Source organism: Ylistrum balloti, unplaced genomic scaffold (assembly GCF_031769215.1).
Source record: "Ylistrum balloti isolate Yb309-2 unplaced genomic scaffold, AGI_CSIRO_Ybal_v1 Utg369604, whole genome shotgun sequence".
Lineage (NCBI taxonomy): Eukaryota > Metazoa > Mollusca > Bivalvia > Pectinida > Pectinidae > Ylistrum > Ylistrum balloti.
Genome location: NW_026781883.1, coordinates 411,323 through 430,623, shown reverse-complemented (window position 1 = coordinate 430,623; position 19,301 = coordinate 411,323). Strand labels below are relative to the sequence as shown.

General features: G+C 36.5%; 1 protein-coding gene across 1 annotated transcript; it reads left to right on the top strand.

Annotated features, from left to right (window-relative positions):
• Nucleotides 1-2,299: 2,299 nt before the first annotated feature.
• On the top strand, nt 2,300-14,637 carry LOC132546340 (epidermal retinol dehydrogenase 2-like). Its single transcript, XM_060210055.1, is given in 9 exon segments — nt 2,300-2,480; nt 5,695-5,879; nt 7,365-7,448; nt 7,451-7,513; nt 9,147-9,391; nt 10,646-10,771; nt 12,467-12,572; nt 13,676-13,712; nt 14,395-14,637. Coding segments are annotated over 7 exon segments (951 nt in total). The 5' UTR covers nt 2,300-2,329; the 3' UTR covers nt 12,564-12,572; nt 13,676-13,712; nt 14,395-14,637.
• The last annotated feature ends 4,664 nt before the right edge of the window (nt 14,638-19,301 follow it).

The following is a 19,301-nucleotide window of genomic DNA, read 5'->3' as shown; positions in this document are numbered from 1 at the left end:
GCGAGTGAGTACTGGAGTGTTTTCACTTAAGCAGGTGTGCTTACATGTATGTGAACATGTGAGGGTGTGTGTGATTATTGTTCTTAGGGATTAACGACCATATAGAGGACGCTGGAGGTGAGGGTGTGGGTGAGGGTGTGTGATGGTGTGTGTGTGTGTGAGAGGTGAGGGTGTGGGTGAGGGTGTGTGATGATGTGTGTGTGTGAGAGGTGAGGGTGGATGTGGTCGTGCGTATGAGTGTATGCTACATGGATATATTATATGTTATATATGTTTATTTATATGTTCTACGTTTGTGCCTATGAGTCGTAAGGCTCGGGGCTACTAAAGAAAGAAAGAAAGAAATGAGTTGTCAGTACTAATTTTCATATCGTTTACGTAAACTAGAAACAAAAGTGGGCCTAAAATACTGCCTTGGGGGACCCCACATTGGATATTTTGCAATCAGGAGTCTACCCCATTCACATGAACTAAATGTGATCTATTTTGTAGATAAGACTGACACCAACTGTAGGATTCAACTTTTCACACAGAACTGAGTGGTTCACTGTATCAAAAGCCTTTTGGAGATCTAACAATACCATACCTGTATACAACTCTTTCGCTGTTTGAGATTTTATATAATCAGCCAGATGAATTAAACAAGAATCAGTAGAGTGTGATTTTCTAAAACCTGATTGGAATTCATACAATAATTTTTTTGAAACCAGAACATTTTCTTGTTGGTTGTATACAGCTTTTTCCAGAATTTTAGAAACCATACTAAGAATACTGACAGGTCGGTAATTTTCCGCCTGTAGACGAGCTTTCTTTTTAAACAGAGGAATGACTTTTGCTAACTTAAGATCGTCTGGAAAAGTCCCTTCAGAAATGGACAAATTGATGAGAAAAGTAATAGGAATCATGGTTATAGGTGCAGAATCCTTCAAAAATTTTGCAGGAATTTGGTCAAGACCAATGTTGTGTATTTGTGTGTTATCTTCATATGTAAATAACTAAGGGGTGGCGAGTGCGCTTTCGTTACTTTGACTGAATTTTTAATCGGGTTTCGGTTTGTGTTAATGATTGGTCATCTAGAAATTAATTGGATAATAAGAAATGGTATTGTTTACTGTCACCAGATTCACGAGATCTGAAAAGACAATCGTATACAGTACATCGTTTGTTTACTCTAAAGGGAAGAAAATCATAATTTAAATTGTTTTTAAAAAAAGTCATTTCTATATTCATATTCGCACATTTCTATATAGGGCTGGGCTGTTTCGACAGCGTTGAACTTGTGACGTCAAAATATTTGAGTAACCCATATTGAGATGATCACCGTTGTGTCGAAGGCGTGCATGTCAGATCAATCACAATATTTCGGAAACGCAACTAACTACGACATTCGCATTTTCTAGGTCCTTTATTGTGTAATATGACGTATCTTATAGCTAAATATAGCAAAACACTCAGGGTACACTCTAAAGCATGCACGTATGAAAACGAGATTTGTTCAGTACTGGTATAGTGGGTTCATCGATAACATTCAAATACTCAAGAGCGTGGGGCTACATACAAGGGTGTCAACAATATGCGTGTATATGTGTAAGAGTCAAACAAATCTAAATCTTTATAGGGCACTTTTTTTTCTTTGCGATACAAAATAAGAGGAGTAATGATGTACATGTAGAATTTGTAGAGCATCTGCTAGAGTCCCGGTTCGAACCCCGGTCTGATCGTGCATTTTCTAATCCTCTTACAAACTGGTACTTGTTTCAAGTGTAAGAATGATATCCGAATTTGGAGCTAACGTCGGCGACCAGTCCCGCGTTAAATCCCCAGCCTCGTCTATTTGAAACACTGAAGTTATTAACGACAGTAACAGTAAAATACTTTGTGTTTAATGGATTAATTTCAGTTCATCCGAAATAAAAACAATATTCTTAAATTTTGTTCCGTCGTGATAGCAATGTAAATGTCAAAAAATGATGGTATGCTACCTAAATAGTGTAGGAGTTACATCCCTTAGACAATGTTTACATTACCTTGGCCGGATGACCCGCATGTGGACTAGATCCCTCACACTGACCTCATTAGGCTAGTTACAATATCAAAAGATGTAAATAATTGACAAATGTTATAAACAATATAAAACATAACTCGTGGATACTTACGCTGTTTACACTGTATGATATGATATCAAAACGAGTTTCCCCTCCCTACTTGATAACGCTATGAGAAGGGTTGTTAATTGGCCGAGTCGTACTAGAGCTATATAGCTAGGCCTAGCTGTTCCTCGGACGGTCCGAAGTCCGGTGTGTGATCTGGGCGAGTTAAAGCTACAAACATGGCGGACTACATGGATCTCATTAAGGAGACAATTGTCATGTTACTATCACTTATATTCTACTGGCTGAAGGCGATTGTGTTAACGTTCGTACCCACCAGTCTGCAAGCGAAGAATATTTCCGGGGAGACGGTGTTGGTAACTGGAGCTGGTATGTACACCAATATGCATTACACTATACTATAATCATACAGTAATATATATCACCGCCCTCTACTCTACTAAACACCCACCCACACACACACACACACACACACACCTCAATAGGAAACAAGTGTTTTCAAGGTATACTTATCTATTTGTCAGGGGAGAAAACGATTCACAAAAATATGCATAAAACCTAAAATGTGACAATCTAGTCCACTGAGTGACACCCATATCAGATATATATATATCATATATATTCTGTTGTAACCTTTAACACATGTTGTGTTTTTACCTGTAACACCTGTGTCATGTATTGTGTTGCTACCTGTAACACCAGTGCCAGGTATTATTGTGTTGTTACCAGTAACACCTGTGTCAGATATTGTGTTGTTACCTGTAACAACTGTGTCAGGTATTGTGTTGTTACCTGTAACACCTGTGTCAGGTATTGTGTTGTTACCTGTAACACCTGTATCATGTATTTTGTTGTTCCCTTAACACCTGTGTCAGGTATTGTGTTGTTACCTGTAACACCTGTGTCAGGTATTGTGTTGTTACCTGTAACACCTGTATCATGTATTTTGTTGTTCCCTTAACACCTGTGTCAGGTATTGTGTTGTTACCTGTAACACCAGTGTCAAGTATTGTGTTGTTACCTGTAACACCTGTGTCATGTATTGTGTTGTTCCCTTAACACCTGTGTCAGGTATTGTGTTGTTACCTGTAACACCTGTGTCAGGTATTGTGTTGTTACCTGTAACACATGTGTCAGGTATTGTGTTGTTGCCTGTAACACCAGTGTCAAGTATTGTGTTGTTACCTGTAACACCTGTGTCAGGTTTTGTGTTGTAACCTGTAATACCTGTGTCAGGTATTTTGTTGTTACCTGTAACATCTGTGTCATGTGTTATTTTGTTACCTGTAACACATGTGTCAAGTATTGTGTTGTTACCTGTAACACCTGTGTCAGGTATTGTGTTGCTACCTGTAACACCTGTGTCAGGTATTGTGTTGTTACCTGTAACACCTGTGTCAGGTATTTTGTTGTTACCTGTAACACCTGTGTCAGGTATTGTGTTGTTACCTGTAACACCTGTGTCAGGTATTATGTAGTTACCTGTAACACCTGTGTCAGGTATTGTATTGTTACCTGTAACACCTGTGTCAGGTATTGTGTTGTTACCTGTAACACCTGTGTCAGGTATTTTGTTGCTACCTGTAACACCTGTGTCAGGTATTGTGTTGTTACCTGTAACACCAGTGTCAGGTATTGTGTTGTAACCTGTAACACATATGTCAGGTATTTTGTTTTTACCTGTAACACCTGTGTCAGGTATTTTTTACCTGTAACACATGTGTCAGGTATTGTGTTGTTACCTGTAACACTTGTGTTAGGTATTGTGTTGTTACCTGTAACACCTGTGTCAGGTATTGTGTTGCTACCTGTAACACCTGTGTCAGGTATTGTGTTGTTACCTGTAACACATGTGTCAGGTATTTTGTTGTTACCTGTAACACCTGTGTCAGGTATTGTGTTGTTACCTGTAACACATGTGTCAGGTATTGTGTTGTTGCCTGTAACACCAGTGTCAAGTATTGTGTTGTTACCTGTAACACCTGTGTCAGGTTTTGTGTTGTAACCTGTAATACCTGTGTCAGGTATTTTGTTGTTACCTGTAACATCTGTGTCATGTATTGTGTTGTTACCTGTAACGCCTGTGTCAGGTATTATGTAGTTACCTTTAACACCTGTCAGGTATTTTGTTGTTACCTGTAACACCTATGTCAGGTATTGTGTTGTTACCTGTAACACATGTGTCAGGTATTATGTTGTTACCTGTAACGCCTGTGTCAGGTATTGTGTTGTTACCTGTAACACCTGTGTCAGGTTTTATGTTGTAATCTGTAATACCTGTGTCAGGTATTTTGTTGTTACCTGTAACATCTGTGTCATGTGTTATTTTGTTACCTGTAACACATGTGTCAGGTATTGTGTTGTTACCTCTAACACTTGTGTCAGGTATTGTGTTGTTACCTGTAACACCTGTGTCAGGTATTGTGTTGCTACCTGTAACACCTGTGTCAGGTATTGTGTTGTTACCTGTAACACATGTGTCAGGTATTTTGTTGTTACCTGTAACACTTGTGTCAGGTATTGTGTTGTTACCTGTAACACCTGTGTCAGGTATTGTGTTGTTACCAGTAACAACTGTGTCAGGTATTGTGTTGTTACCTATAAATCCTGTGTCAGGTATTGTGTTGTTACCGGTAACACCTGTGTCATGTATTGTGTTGTTACCTGTAACACCTGTGTCAGGTATTGTGTTGTTACCTGTAACACCTGTGTCAGGTATTGCGTTGTTACCTGTAACACCTGTGTCAGGTATTGTGTTGTAACCTGTTACACCTGTGTCAGGTATTGTGTTGTTACCTGTAACACCTGTGGCAGGATTGTGTTGTTACCTGTAACACCTGTGGCAAGTATTGTTGTTATCTGTTACACCTGTGGCAAGTATTGTGTTGTTACCTGTAACACCTGTGTCATGTATTGTGTTGTTACCTGTAACACCTGTGTCGGGTATTGTGTTGTAACCTGTAATACCTGTGTCAGGTATTTTGTTGTTACCTGTAATACCTGTGTCAGGTATTGTGTTGTTACCTGTAACACCAGTGTCAAGTATTGTGTTGTTACCTGTAACACCTGTGTCAGGTATTTTGTTGTTACCTTTAACACCTGTGTCAGGTATTTTGTTGTTACCTTTAACACCTGTGTCAGGTATTTTGTTGTTACCTTTAACACCTGTGTCAGGTATTTTGTTGTTACCTTTAACACCTGTGTCAGGTATTTTGTTGTTACCTGTAACACCTGTGTCAGGTATTTTGTTGTTACCTTTAACACCTGTGTCAGGTATTTTGTTGTTACCTTTAACACCTGTGTCAGGTATTTTGTTGTTACCTGTAACACCTGTGTCAGGTATTTTGTTGTTACCTGTAACACCTGTGTCAGGTATTTTGTTGTTACCTTTAACACCTGTGTCAGGTACCTTTAACACCTGTGTCAGGTATTTTGTTGTTACCTTTAACACCTGTGTCAGGTATTTTGTTGTTACCTTTAACACCTGTGAAATATTATCTTTACATAATTTATTATTGATTCCAATTATTCCTATGTGTCATTTTTTAAGTGTTTTTTATTATGAGGTACATTCTCTTTACAGGAAGTGGAATTGGCAGATTGATGGCAGTACGATTTGCTGAATTAGGATGTCGTTTGATATTATGGGATATTGATTCAAAAGGAAATGAAGAAACAGCTCGTCAGTGTAAAAGTGTGGGAGCATCGGCTAGAACCTACACTGTGGACCTAAGTAAGAGGGACGACATCTACAGAGTAGCTAGTCAGGTAAAGTAGAATGTCCGCGGGCAATCAGGAGACACAAACGTTTTTCTGTCACAAGTGTACCGACGTCATTATAAAGTTGTAGTCTTATTCAGAAAATTGATTTGTTGTTGTTGACCTTGCATCATGTTCTTACCTGTAATCAAGGTAACAGTGATTCCACCTGTAAAATATATTGAGGGTAAACTTTTCACCTAAGCATCCAGGCTTGGAGTTTTTGGACATACATGAAAAGGTATGCGGTCACGCTGCCTGATCATTTGAGTTTTCCGCAGATACTGTACATATGGTTTCCACCTACAGAAAAAGTGCTCAATATAAGTTGGAACACTATTTGTTTCATAAAATAGTATAATGTTACATTACAGCAACAATACATCCTGTCGTATGTAGATCAGATGGGAACAGATTACCATATTCCTGACGGGCAGTAATACCTCAACATATCAGTAACATTCTTGCTAAAATTTAAAGGACCCAGTGCCCCACTTACATCACGTTTAACCTAGTATGTTCTCCCGTCCTGTGAAAGTATCACTTTATAGTGGTGATTTCCCACTTCACACAAAAGTACGTGTACATAATGGCCAATATATTCCCACTTGATACTTTTGGCCTGTTCACAAAAGGATAAGTGTGACAGTTAAGCTTTTCTGGTATACAGTATAGCTGTAGTATGTCTCTGAACAAGTAATATCACTGTTTAATCATTGTAAGTAAACCTGACATTGGAGACAGCAAAATCTATATCATTGTAAGTAAACCTGACATTGGAGACAGCAAAATCTATATCATTGTAAGTAAACCTGACATTGGAGACAGCAAAATCTATATCATTGTAAGTAAACCTGACATTGGAGATAGCAAAATCTATATCATTGTAAGTAAACCTGACATTGGAGATAGCAAAATCTATATCATTGTAAGTAAACCTGACATTGGAGACAGCAAAATCTATATCATTGTAAGTAAACCTGACATGGGAAACAGCAAAATCTATATCATTGTAAGTAAACCTGACATGGGAGACAGCAAAATCTATATCATTGTAAGTAAACCTGACATTGGAGATAGCAAAATCTATATCATTGTAAGTAAACCTGACATGGGAAACAGCAAAATCTATATCATTGTAAGTAAACCTGACATTGGAGACAGCAAAATCTATATCATTGTAAGTAAACCTGACATTGGAGACAGCAAAATCTATATCATTGTAAGTAAACCTGACATTGGAGACAGCAAAATTTATATCATTGTAAGTAAACCTGACATGGGAAACAGCAAAATCTATATCATTGTAAGTAAACCTGACATTGGAGATAGCAAAATCTATATCATTGTAAGTAAACCTGACATTGGAGACAGCAAAATCTATATATTTGTTAGTAAACCTGTGTTAGGGGATAGTTAAATCTGTATACTGCTTATAAACCTGACTTAAGGAGTTTTAAGTATTTTGATATTAACAGTTGGTCACTATTACAGGTGAAACAAGACACCGGTGATGTGGATATCCTAGTAAACAATGCTGGGATTGTCACTGGTAAAAAATTCTATATCATTGTAGCAAACCTGACAACATGATAGCAAAAAACATTGTAAGTAACACATTAGATAGCAAAATCTATTTCTGGGTAAGCAAAATATATATTTGTAGCTGTAATCATTTCTATTGTATAAACCTGACTTAAGGAGTTTTAAGTATTTTGATATTAACAGTTGGTTTTTTCACATACCTGACAGGTGATGTGGATATCCTAGTAAACAATGCTGGGATTGTCACTGGTAAAAAATTCCTCCAAGCACCGGACAACATATACCTTACACATTAGGGTGATTTCTGTGGTTAGGGATTATAGCTTAATCATTTCTATTGTATACAAAGGGTTTTTTCACATACCTGACAGGGTAATCCTGTGATTTGGGATGGGATTACCCTATCTTACATACCTTACAGGGTGATCCTGTGGTTAGGGATGGGATAACTCTATCTTACATACCTGACAGGGTGATCCTGTGGTTAGAGATGGGATAACTCTATCTTACATACCTGACAGGGTGATTCTGTGGTGTGGGATGGGATAACTCTTTCTTACATACCTGACAGGGTGATCCTGTGATGTGGGATGGGATTACCCTATCTTACATACCTGACAGGATGATCCTGTGATTTGGGATGGGATAACTTCATCTAACATACCTGACAAGGTGATCCCGTGGTTATTGATGGGACAACTCTTTCTTACATCCTTTACTTTCTATAGGGATTGTTTGGTTTTGTCCAAATTTGATCTGAAGCATTGCTCGTTAAAGGAAAATTATTTTCACAATACAAAAAAATGGTTCTCTGAATCAGAATAAAATTTTGTGTAAAGTGTGGGTTTTGGCACTGTGGGGCAGGGCCCAATATGGAAAATAGATCATATTTCAATCTTTACAATTCTACTCCTCCTTTAGGAATGCTTGATTTTGTATAAATGGTGGGTCTCTAACCCATGGGGTGGGAAGGGCAGGAACCATCACGGGGGAAATAGAACAAATTCTTTAAAATCTTTTGGCTGACTCCCAAGGGGCAGAGGTTGGAGGCCCTATGATAAAACAGATATGTTGTGTGTTGTGTAGTTTGATATCTAGAAGTCCTTTTCCTTTAGTTTTGGTGAAGCAATTTCAGCCAAGCAAAGCCAAGTGAGCAATACAGGCCCTATGGGTCTTTTGGTTCTATTTGACATTTTCTTGGACCTCAAGTTATAAAGGAAGAACTTGTTGCTCACAAAATAATGCCATGTAAAACTTTGATTTAAGTATGTGAGAAAGATCACCAGACATGAGACTGTTTCATTGAAATATCTTAACCCTTAGCTATGTGCTGACCAGCCAAACTCTTAAGCTTGAGATGTAACTGTCCACTGAACAAGATTATATTTAGGTAATACCATGTATGTATCTGACAATAAACCCATATCTCAGTATAAGCCCGCCAATATCTGCTATATCTGTTGGTAGAGTTACAAATTAATACTATTTCATTGTAAATACCCCTCCCCCTCAGTCAGAATATGTGTGTCCTTGGACAATGACCTTGATTGCTGCAATAGTCAATGTATCAACCAATATATTGATATTCCAGTAAATATTGATGTAAATGTCAGTTTACAGTATTGCAAAACTTTCTGGAAATTTAGAAATAAATAAAAAAAAAAAAAAAACAGAAAATTTGTTGACTTTTCATACATGCATTGTTTACTGAAAAACGAAATTTGCCACTAGATGTGTAAGGCGTTTCTACCTGGGATGATGGAGCGTAACCATGGTCACATCGTGAACATTGCCAGTTCCGCGGGACTGCTCGGAGTGAATGGACTTTGTGATTATTGTGCCAGTAAGTTTGGAGCTGTTGGATTTGATGAGTCACTCAGGTTTGAATTGGAAATGCTTGGAAAAGATGGTGTACATACAACAGCTGTCTGTCCTTTCTATATCTCCACTGGCATGTTCGAAGGCTGTAAAACAAGGTACTGAAAACCTATTCACACTTTTTCAATCTTTCACTTTTATTTCATGCTGTACCTGATAGCATTAAACAATATTTTGTAAACAATACTTTTCTTCTTCATCCACCAAAATATTTTGTACCTTATAACAGTAATTCATAGAAACAGTTTTACTGTATTTGTCTGTCAGTTATCCCATGCCTTGCAATAAGCCCACCCTCATCTACAAACAAAATTTATCCTGTACAGAAGCCTCACTAATCCAGCTAGCTCTGTTTTCAAACAAAATTGACCATATAATGAAGCAGCTGGATTACTGAAGCAGGCCAAATTATGATCTGTCAGAGTTTTGTCCCCTCTCACACATGTTATCAGTGTCCTGTAATAAGCCCACCATTGTCTTATTACAGATTCAGGAGAAATACCCACACATGTTGTATCTGTGTCCTGTAATAAGCCCACCATTGGCTATAACAGATTCAGGAGAAATAACAACACATGTTGTATCTGTGTCCTGTTATAAGCCCACCATTGTCTAACAGAATTTCAGGAGAAATACCAACACATGTTGTATCTGTGTCCTGTTACAAGCCCACCATTGTCTAATAGAATTTCAGGAGAAATACCAACACATGTTGTATCTGTGTCCTGTAATAAGCCCATCGTTGTCTATTGTAGATTCAGGAGAAATACCAACACATGTTGTATCTGTGTCCTGTAATAAGCCCATCGTTGTCTATTATAGATTCAGGAGAAATACCAACACATGTTGTATCTGTGTCCTGTAATAAGCCCATCCTTCTACTTTTAGTTAGAGGTCATCCTGGCATGATAAATACAGTAATCTATTGAAAATTGTCTTTAATAAACCTTACAGAGCCACATCTGTTTATAAAGTCACTCAAGGGACGACAGATAAGTCTCCTGTAAGAACAGGTGGCTTTTATAAAGAGGTTCAATGAAATGTACAACACTGAGAACCAAAACAAGAGGCCTTTATAGACAAGAATTTATAAATATAAACTTTATTTATTTTACAACAATTGCAAAACATGTCAACTTATACTAATCACTCTTGTTGGCCCGGATGTAAGCGCGCGACAAGAATTTGGTGTATATCATTGGTGCTTAAGGCAGGTGTGGCATCATTTAAGTTTTTCGTTGTGTTTATCAAAACTTAATTATTATCAGTAAAGATGGAAAGTGGGTTGCTTTGGTATTCTGTACATGATTAGAGATGTGTGTTGACAAGCTATCTCTTTTTTTTTTTACTAGGGTGCCATGGTTACTGCCGATTCTTGAGCCAGACTTCGCAGCCAACAGGATTATAGATGCTGTTCTTTGTAACCAGAAAGTCATCATACTCCCTCGTTCCTTGTACTTCTTTATGGGTCTGAAAGGGTAGGGAACTACTTTTTTTTAGGTCACTTGATCTCAAGATTAAGATCGCCTTTTGTATGTGGCTTTGCATTGTAAACAATTTCACATTTTTGACTTCTCATTAACCAAGAGGCCTAGGGTGCTGATATTGAGTCTGTAGTATGATGGGATAAAGGCTTATAAAAAGTGTTCAGATGTATAACCTTGACCCATTTTCAAGATCACAAGGATCAAATGTTTTAAAATCTTTAACAACTTCTTTTCAATGATCAAGAGGCCCAGGGTCATGATATTTCACAAATAGCATGCTTAGATAAATGATCTCAACTTACTTTCAAGGTCACAGGTTCAATTGTGATAAAGTCTATATATGACATCTTTTCAATGTTAACCATGGGATAGCAGTTTACTGGTACAGACATATCGGGCAAGTTTAACCCCAGGGTTTGATGGATGCGGTCCACCTGTCTGTCCATCATAAAATTGTACGGAGCATAACACAAAAACTACAAGAGGTATCAATTAAGCTTCATAGGTAGATAGATCACAGCAAGGAGAAATGCAGTGCTTAAGAACCATCACTTTCTTTCATCATTTAGGAGTTATTGCCCTTTGTTATTTTTCATATTTGTCCCAATTGGGACTCTGATGGCCCTTGTAAACATATGGAAATCAAACATGGGAGTATGAATTGTTTAATTGTAGTAGAATGAAAGTTATACTGTCTTGGTCAGAATTATTGGTGTGGGATGGCAGTATGATAGTATGCACATACTAATCCTTACTGACCCCTGGGGGCTGATAGGTGTGGGATGGCAGTATGATAGTATGCACATACTAATCCTTACTGACCCCTGGGGGCTGATAGGTGTGGGATGGCAGTATGATAGTATGCACATACTAATCCTTACTGACCCCTGGGGGCTGATAGGTGTGGGATGGCAGTATGATAGTATGCACATACTAATCCTTACTGACCCCTGGGGGCTGATAGGTGTGGGATGGCAGTATGATAGTATGCACATACTAATCCTTACTGACCCCTGGGGGCTGATAGGTGTGGGATGGCAGTATGATAGTATGCACATACTAATCCTTACTGACCCCTGGGGGCTGATAGGTGTGGGATGGCAGTATGATAGTATGCACATACTAATCCTTACTGACCCCTGGGGGCTGATAGGTGTGGGATGGCAGTATGATAGTATGCACATACTAATCCTTACTGTCCCCTGGGGGCTGATAGGTGTGGGATGGCAGTATGATAGTATGCACATACTAATCCTTACTGATCCCTGGGGGCTGATAGGTGGAGCAAAAAGGGTGCAATTGGCCAAAATTTCAAAACTTTTCTTCTCAATACCCAGAAATGATAGAACTGTGAACTACATAATCCTGCAGTCCCACACTTTCCCCTGGAGAGAAGGTAAATTTGCCAGTTTGTATAGGAAAATTATATTAACATCATTTGTTAAATAGGTATTGGAAATGATTCAATCTTAGTAAGAATAGTGTGTATGGGATGGCAGATTGATAGTTATTTTGGTACCATGATCTGTCCAAAACATTTACTTGTGAAATCTGTCGGAAAACTTATGTGCCTGCCTTATCCTCCATATACGTGATTGAGAAGAGGCTGATGAAAATCAACAATAGACGAGAGTATATATCTGTAGCAGTATAACTGACCTTCTGTCTTTCATATTGTTTTTTCAGAATCATTCCAACAAAAGTGTTGTCCATTTTGTGTCTGTACTTTGGTGCCTCCAACTCCATGGATGAATTTAAAGGCCGTGTCGTGAAACAGGAGTAAAGATTTGTGGTAGATATGAAACATTTTGATTTTATAAAATTTGATTTAATTAAGCTTTGATAGGAGAATTTGTTTTAGTTTAATTTTGGTATAACTACAAAATATTCCTATCATATCTTATAATTAATTCCTTAGATGTGTTTCAAAAACCAAAAATAACACATAAATGTATGAATTTGATAATACATGAAGGATTCTTTGATAACAAATTTCGAGGCATAACAACTGACATGATATGACATGATGTGACGATATTGACAGCAAATTGGCACCATTTTAAAGTTATTCAAAATTCACTCATGAGTGGGCTGGTCACATTTTAAACAGTATCAGTCTGTAGACAAGGGGGCTCCGAAAACATCTGGTGGTGTAATATTACTTTTAGCATGAAGTACATTGTTAGATATTTTAGCTCACCTGGCCCAAAGGGTCATTTTTTCCATTTAAAAAAATTTCTTCTCAATAGTGTAGACACCAAATGTCACGGTATTGGCTGATGGTTTGCTAGGATGAAGACAAAAGGAAATAATGTTAACCCTTATTCAAGATTACAGGTGTGAAAGGTGTTAAAACTCTCAAACAACTTCTTCTGACCAACCAAAAATGGCTGATAATTGACTGATATGTACATAAGAGGAAACGGGACAATGTTTGCAAAAGGCAATAAAAAAATTTTGACCAGTATTCAATGCCACAGGGATCAAATTTTTTGAAGTCTTTAAACAACTTCATCTGACTAACAAAAGGGTGCAGAAGCATGGTATTTTGTGGAAAAGTTTCTCGGAACAAGCCCGACAAAGTTTGTGAAAAGAGATGACCATGACCCATATTTAAGGTCACATGATGCAATTTGTTGAAACTTTTAAAAGACTTCTCCTGGTAAGTCAAAAATCCAGCATTAAACATTAAATGAAAGCATTGTAACTACGGATAATAACCATCATGTTTGAACTTATTTAAGACACTCCTGTACCTCAAAGATATGGCTCCTGGACTGATTACAAGAAATAAGACAGAAAATGGTTACTACATGTAACACAATGACCTTGACCTTAGACCTATGACCTAGGATTGACTTTGGTTGTATTGTAATGTGTATTATTTCCTTCCAGAGATTGAGACATTTGAAGTGAAATCCAGAAAATCAAGGTAAACACTTTATTGGGATTTTTTTTTTTTTTTTTCACAGAAAAGTTTTTTTTTAACTTAATTTACATTTTACGAAAGAAAGCATGGCAGATAGACTTCTTCTTCTTGTTGTCTGTGCTTGCCTCCTCAATATTTAATATTTAAATGAATTTGATATTCTGTTATCAAAATTAAAGTAGAAATATCAGTGTAATTTACAATGAAGAAATGTATACTGTAGATATTGCAGGGCTCTTGATCTGCCAGATTTGGGGCCGAATATTCCCAATGCAAAAAAGTATCTTTTTTTTCCCAATTTAGACCCCAAGTTTTCCCAATGAAAGGAAAACACCGCTATTTTTCCCAATTCTAAGGGCCCGGGGCCCCAGTCCCGAAATGGGGTGTGAGAGCCCTGTATTGTATGTGCTAAGTGATGCCATTAGAATGATGGTCCCATAACATATAGAAATCACCTGACATTCACAGAGGCACAAACAGGTAAACACATGGGATATAGTGTTAAAAGAGTTTGTTGAGGTTTAACACATAATTAGTAAAAGTGGAAGTTGAATTAATGTTCTTCCTGAGATGAAGAAGTTAATACGAGCCCTGTACCACTCTGTCTCTGATCTCAGCATGGACTTACATCTAGCTTTATATAATAAGGATACCTGTCTGGTTTCACTCCCCATCTATATTGCAGATGACAGTGAAAAATATTGAAGTAGACTCAACATGTTGACTAGCTCACCAATAACTGGTCCAATTGGAAAGATTATAACCCATAGTGGAGGATATCCGTGGACAGGAAGTGATATCTACAGGTGTTGGCTGGTATCTGCAGATGTGACCTGATATATCAAGGTGTTGGTTGATATCTCAAGATGTCAACTGATATCTCAAGGTGTCAGCTGATATATCAAGGTGTCGGCTGATATCTCAAGGTGTCGACTGATATATCAAGGTGTCGGCTGATATCTCAAGGTGTCGACTGATATCTCAAGGTGTCGGCTGATATCACAAGGTGTCGGCTGATATCTCAAGGTGTTGGCTGATATCTCAAGGTGTCAGCTGATATCTCCAGTTATTGACTGATATCTTGGAATGTTGGTAGATATCTCAAGATGTTGGTTGATATCCTTTTAATTTGATCAATATGCACAAATGTAGGCGTATATCTCCATGATTTTTCTAATGTAAGTACCATAGAAGGCTGATGATTTTATCAATGGTCAGTAAAATACTGATAGTTTGAAAACGATTCATTTCATACTTTGATATCACTTGTGTAAAGTAATATTTAGTTGATGTTATGTTCAGGGAGATTAGAACATTTATTGTTGCACGTATTAAATAGAATGTAGTTGTGGTCAGATCAGATTTTGTACTTAATTCTGTTATAATTATTTTGTTTCTCTTGGTGATAGAACAATTGTGCTACAATATTACATTCAAATGCCAAAGTGCAGCATCCGTCAACTTTTTTTCTTTAAAAATTACTTCAATTCATGAAAGACTGAGCAGATTTTGAACCTATATTTCTTATTCTGTTGTGATAGAAGTTATGGTGTATGAGCCGAATAGGGAAAGACAATCAAATTTTATACAAAGAGCTGGTCTGGGCACTGTGTGGCAAGTAATAATGGAAATTTGTAAATTCCTGATAATCCTTCTTATGAAGGAATGACCAGGATTTTGTCCAAATTTGGTCTGCACCATTCTTTGTGATCCAGAGGAAAATCTGAAGAGTTCATCTTTTTTAAAATTCCTTACAATGTAAATGTGATCTGCTAAACCATCTTGGACGGCAATACAGTTGTTGTATTCTAAGGTGGGCGATACCCAAATCTTTATGGACAATACAGGCCCTTTGGGCCCATTTTTGTTTTCTGAGTAGGGTAATACAGGCCTTTTAGGCCTCTTGTTGGTGACGATGTGTTACACTGAAATCAAAATTTAGTTTAGAATTTTGTGCCTAAGCAGTATTTGTCAGTTGCCACCTGAATGTTTACAGCTGAATATTTACAAGCCGAATGTTCTGTTGATAATGATGATCAGTTCATACTGTCAAATTATTGTTTTTTTTTGTTTTTGTTTTTTTTTTTTGTGTGTTTTTTTCGTCTATTCTCATTGCTACACTCTTAATATATTTGTCCACCTGATTTTATGGCTACTATTTATTAACTTAACAAAGTTCATATTTTGAAAACCTATGCAATATATGATTTAACAGTCCATCATCAGTATCGGCTCTAAACAGTAAAAGGTAACTTCCCGTTTCTGAAACGATTCACGTCAATTACGAAGATTTCCTATAAAGTAGATTTATATAGAATCCCACATAAATTTTCATTTCATTCGAGATTTATAAAATAAGTCTAAGAATGTTTCATTTAAGTGAGATCTATTAATAGTCCAGCTTCCTTTCTCTGTTGTGTGCTAGCTGAACACCTAGTTTTCCAGTACCTATCAATTTAAACATATCAGTGTTATAGTCTACGATTTTAAACAAACTTCTTTTTGTAGGTCTTGTAATTTTTTATTAAGTGATAAAAATCATGAACACTCTGTATAAATACATGTTTATCTTTTCATTATCATCTACCATAATTTGCAATGCAATTTTATTTTTCTGAATACAGACAACAGTCATTGAGAGCATTATACATTGACAATGTAAATAACCTTATTATGGTCTCATGAAGTGGATTACATCCTATGATGGTGTTGGTAGTAAAAAAGCATTGTCTGAAATCAAACATTGTTTTTCTTAAAGAGAAAACAATTGGAGAGTTATTTGTTTTCTTATGAAATGAATTTTTATGTATTAGAATGTTACGTGTGAGTTTGATGTGGAGTAAAACTTAATTATTAGGTAACTGTATATACAACATACAAAATGTACTCACATATCAGAATTTGACTTTAGTTCAATGCTTTCACGAAAAATTTAAATAAATTTGGAAGTTAGAAATTATGACATCACAAATTCATCATCAAAGAGATGTTGATTAAGTCCTGTTATGAAAAGGGATTACAGTGACTTATGTTTGATAAATCTATGGACGTAATTCAGGGTTTCCGTTTACAGCATGCTTACCGGGTACTTCAAACTTTGATATTTTAACTGTCATTTCAGTATTTAATCAATACCTGGATGATAACTTGAGTTTAGTTGTGTAAATAGATTTAACCTGAACAGGAATTCCTTCCATGTTTACATTAGGAATGAAACCTCAATAACGCGGATATAATATGATTTACATGTAGTTAAAGCTACACCATACAGTATATTTTCTATCCTTCCTTCTCTGTAAAGAACAAGGAAAACACATATTTCTTTCGAGTGTCCCAACCAGGAATGGAACCTGGTCTCTGTCTAAGTATTCCAGACTCTACCAGCTGAGCCAAAGAACAGACTCCATCATCTGAGACCATATTTGATTCTTATTGTACAAACCACGTCAGCCTACTTCCTTTATAATATAATCAGTATGACATATCGTTTGAGATATTGGTGGAGTGAACTTTAAAGTTAACTTAATATCATTAGATATTTGTGAGTGGGCTGAGGTAAAATTGACTAGAACTGATTTGAACATTATCTGAAATTAATCACGGCAAAGATAACGGTACATATGATGAAGATTACAAACGGAGCAGACTGTATTTAGCCAAGCCATTCACAGAATTATCTTTATAAACATATTTATCTTTACGTACACAAATTCTAAAGTCAGGGACTGGGATTATTGCACAGCATTTGATTAACATCTGTTGGTAGTTCTACTGAACAGAGATAGATATTGGTGAGCTTATTACCTGACATCAACTTATGGTTGGACAATATACATCAGAAATAGAAGGAAGGGATGTGTTGTCTGTACTGCAGATATTCTGTGTTTTAGTAATACAGACAAATCTGCTCTGGACAGATATCGATTATTATGTCCTTTGTTTATGAAAGCAACATCACGGGGAAAATGATGTAATCACTAAACACAATAATCAATACCAGGTATCTGCTTACAAGGGCAGATAACTCTGCATTTCAAAGACAGGATAGAACCAGGAACTATATAAATATGTTACATTTTGTACTACTGTGTAACCAAATTATAAGGAATAAAAGGACGAAATAAACTTATATATATATCAGCATTTCATTAAATGACTATATAATTCAAATGTAATTTTATATTTAGTCACGTGCTATAGACTTTTGATTTTACATCAAATATCTTCCTTATTAATTAAGTATTACTCTGTCTTTCTGGTTTGTATGTCAATATTTTACAATATGTTAAGGTGCTATTTTCTCCAAAGATGAATATTCTCAGTATACTGTAATACAGTCCTTACTCGATGTTCGTATATATATATCTAGATATATTTATATATATAGGTAATGGTATTTCAAACACCAGGGCATTCCTATTGCTATACTGATCACAGTCAAAACATTATCTAGGGGCTAAAGATGCCTCAACATCTAAATCAATAAATGATAAAAAGTTACAGAGGAAAAAATAGTTACATCTTAATCTCTATCATGAACAATGAAATGATGATGTCCATGTACACATTAAGGCTGAAGATGTGTTTGTTGTCATATGTTTAATTGATGTAAACATACAGTTTTTAACTGTAATCTTATCTGACCCCAATTGGCCTGAAAGTATTGTGCTAAAGTATTATTAGCTAATTGCAGTTATTGTGGCTAATTTATTGTTGTTCTAATTCGCCAAAAAGTGATAATGTGCTAAAATTTGATTCTGCTAAATGAAGTATGTTTCCAGCATGAGCTGAATGTTGTTGATTAAGTGTTGTACATGTATAATAACATTGATAATATAATTATTGATCAGAACTTGTTAAATTTTCTCCCAAGATAAAACCACCAATCGCTCACTCTTCAGTATTGTTCAGATGTCCCGTTTATACAGGGATGTATACGTTTTAACATGGTTTATGTATCAAGAGGAAATTGATTAAAAACGTTGTTGTAATTGACTTGCTTTGTTTTTTGTAAAATAATTGTATATTGGAAGTTGGCAGTTACGATTATTCCTCTGTTAAGGCTACAACTTCTAGCTCACTTGATGGAATATGCTGTGGCACAGCATCCATTTACATCTTCTCAAAAACCAAAAGGCCCAGGATCATGATATACAGCCAGTGGCTTGCTGGGATATAGCTACAATAACTGTTGTACTAAAGACATGTTTGTCTAAATGAATGACCTTGACCCTCTCTCAAGTCAAATGTGTTAATATCTTTCAAAGCTTCTATTCAAAAAACAAGAGGAGATCCATGCAGGGTTATATTTGGCCTATAACATGCTGGAATGAATGATTTTTATCCATTTCCAAGATCATTTGATTTGGGTCAAATGTGTTATAATCTTCAATGTATGGATAAAACATGACAGTTACCAATATCGACTCCCTACATAATGTGGTTTCTTTGTAAGCAGTGAAGCAGGTGAGCGATACAGATCCAATGGGCCACTTCCTACTGCATTAGAATATATATATTGAAACTGACTGGATTATAGGTCAAATTCTCAACCCAGATATCAATTACAATTACCATGATGTCCTAGATATA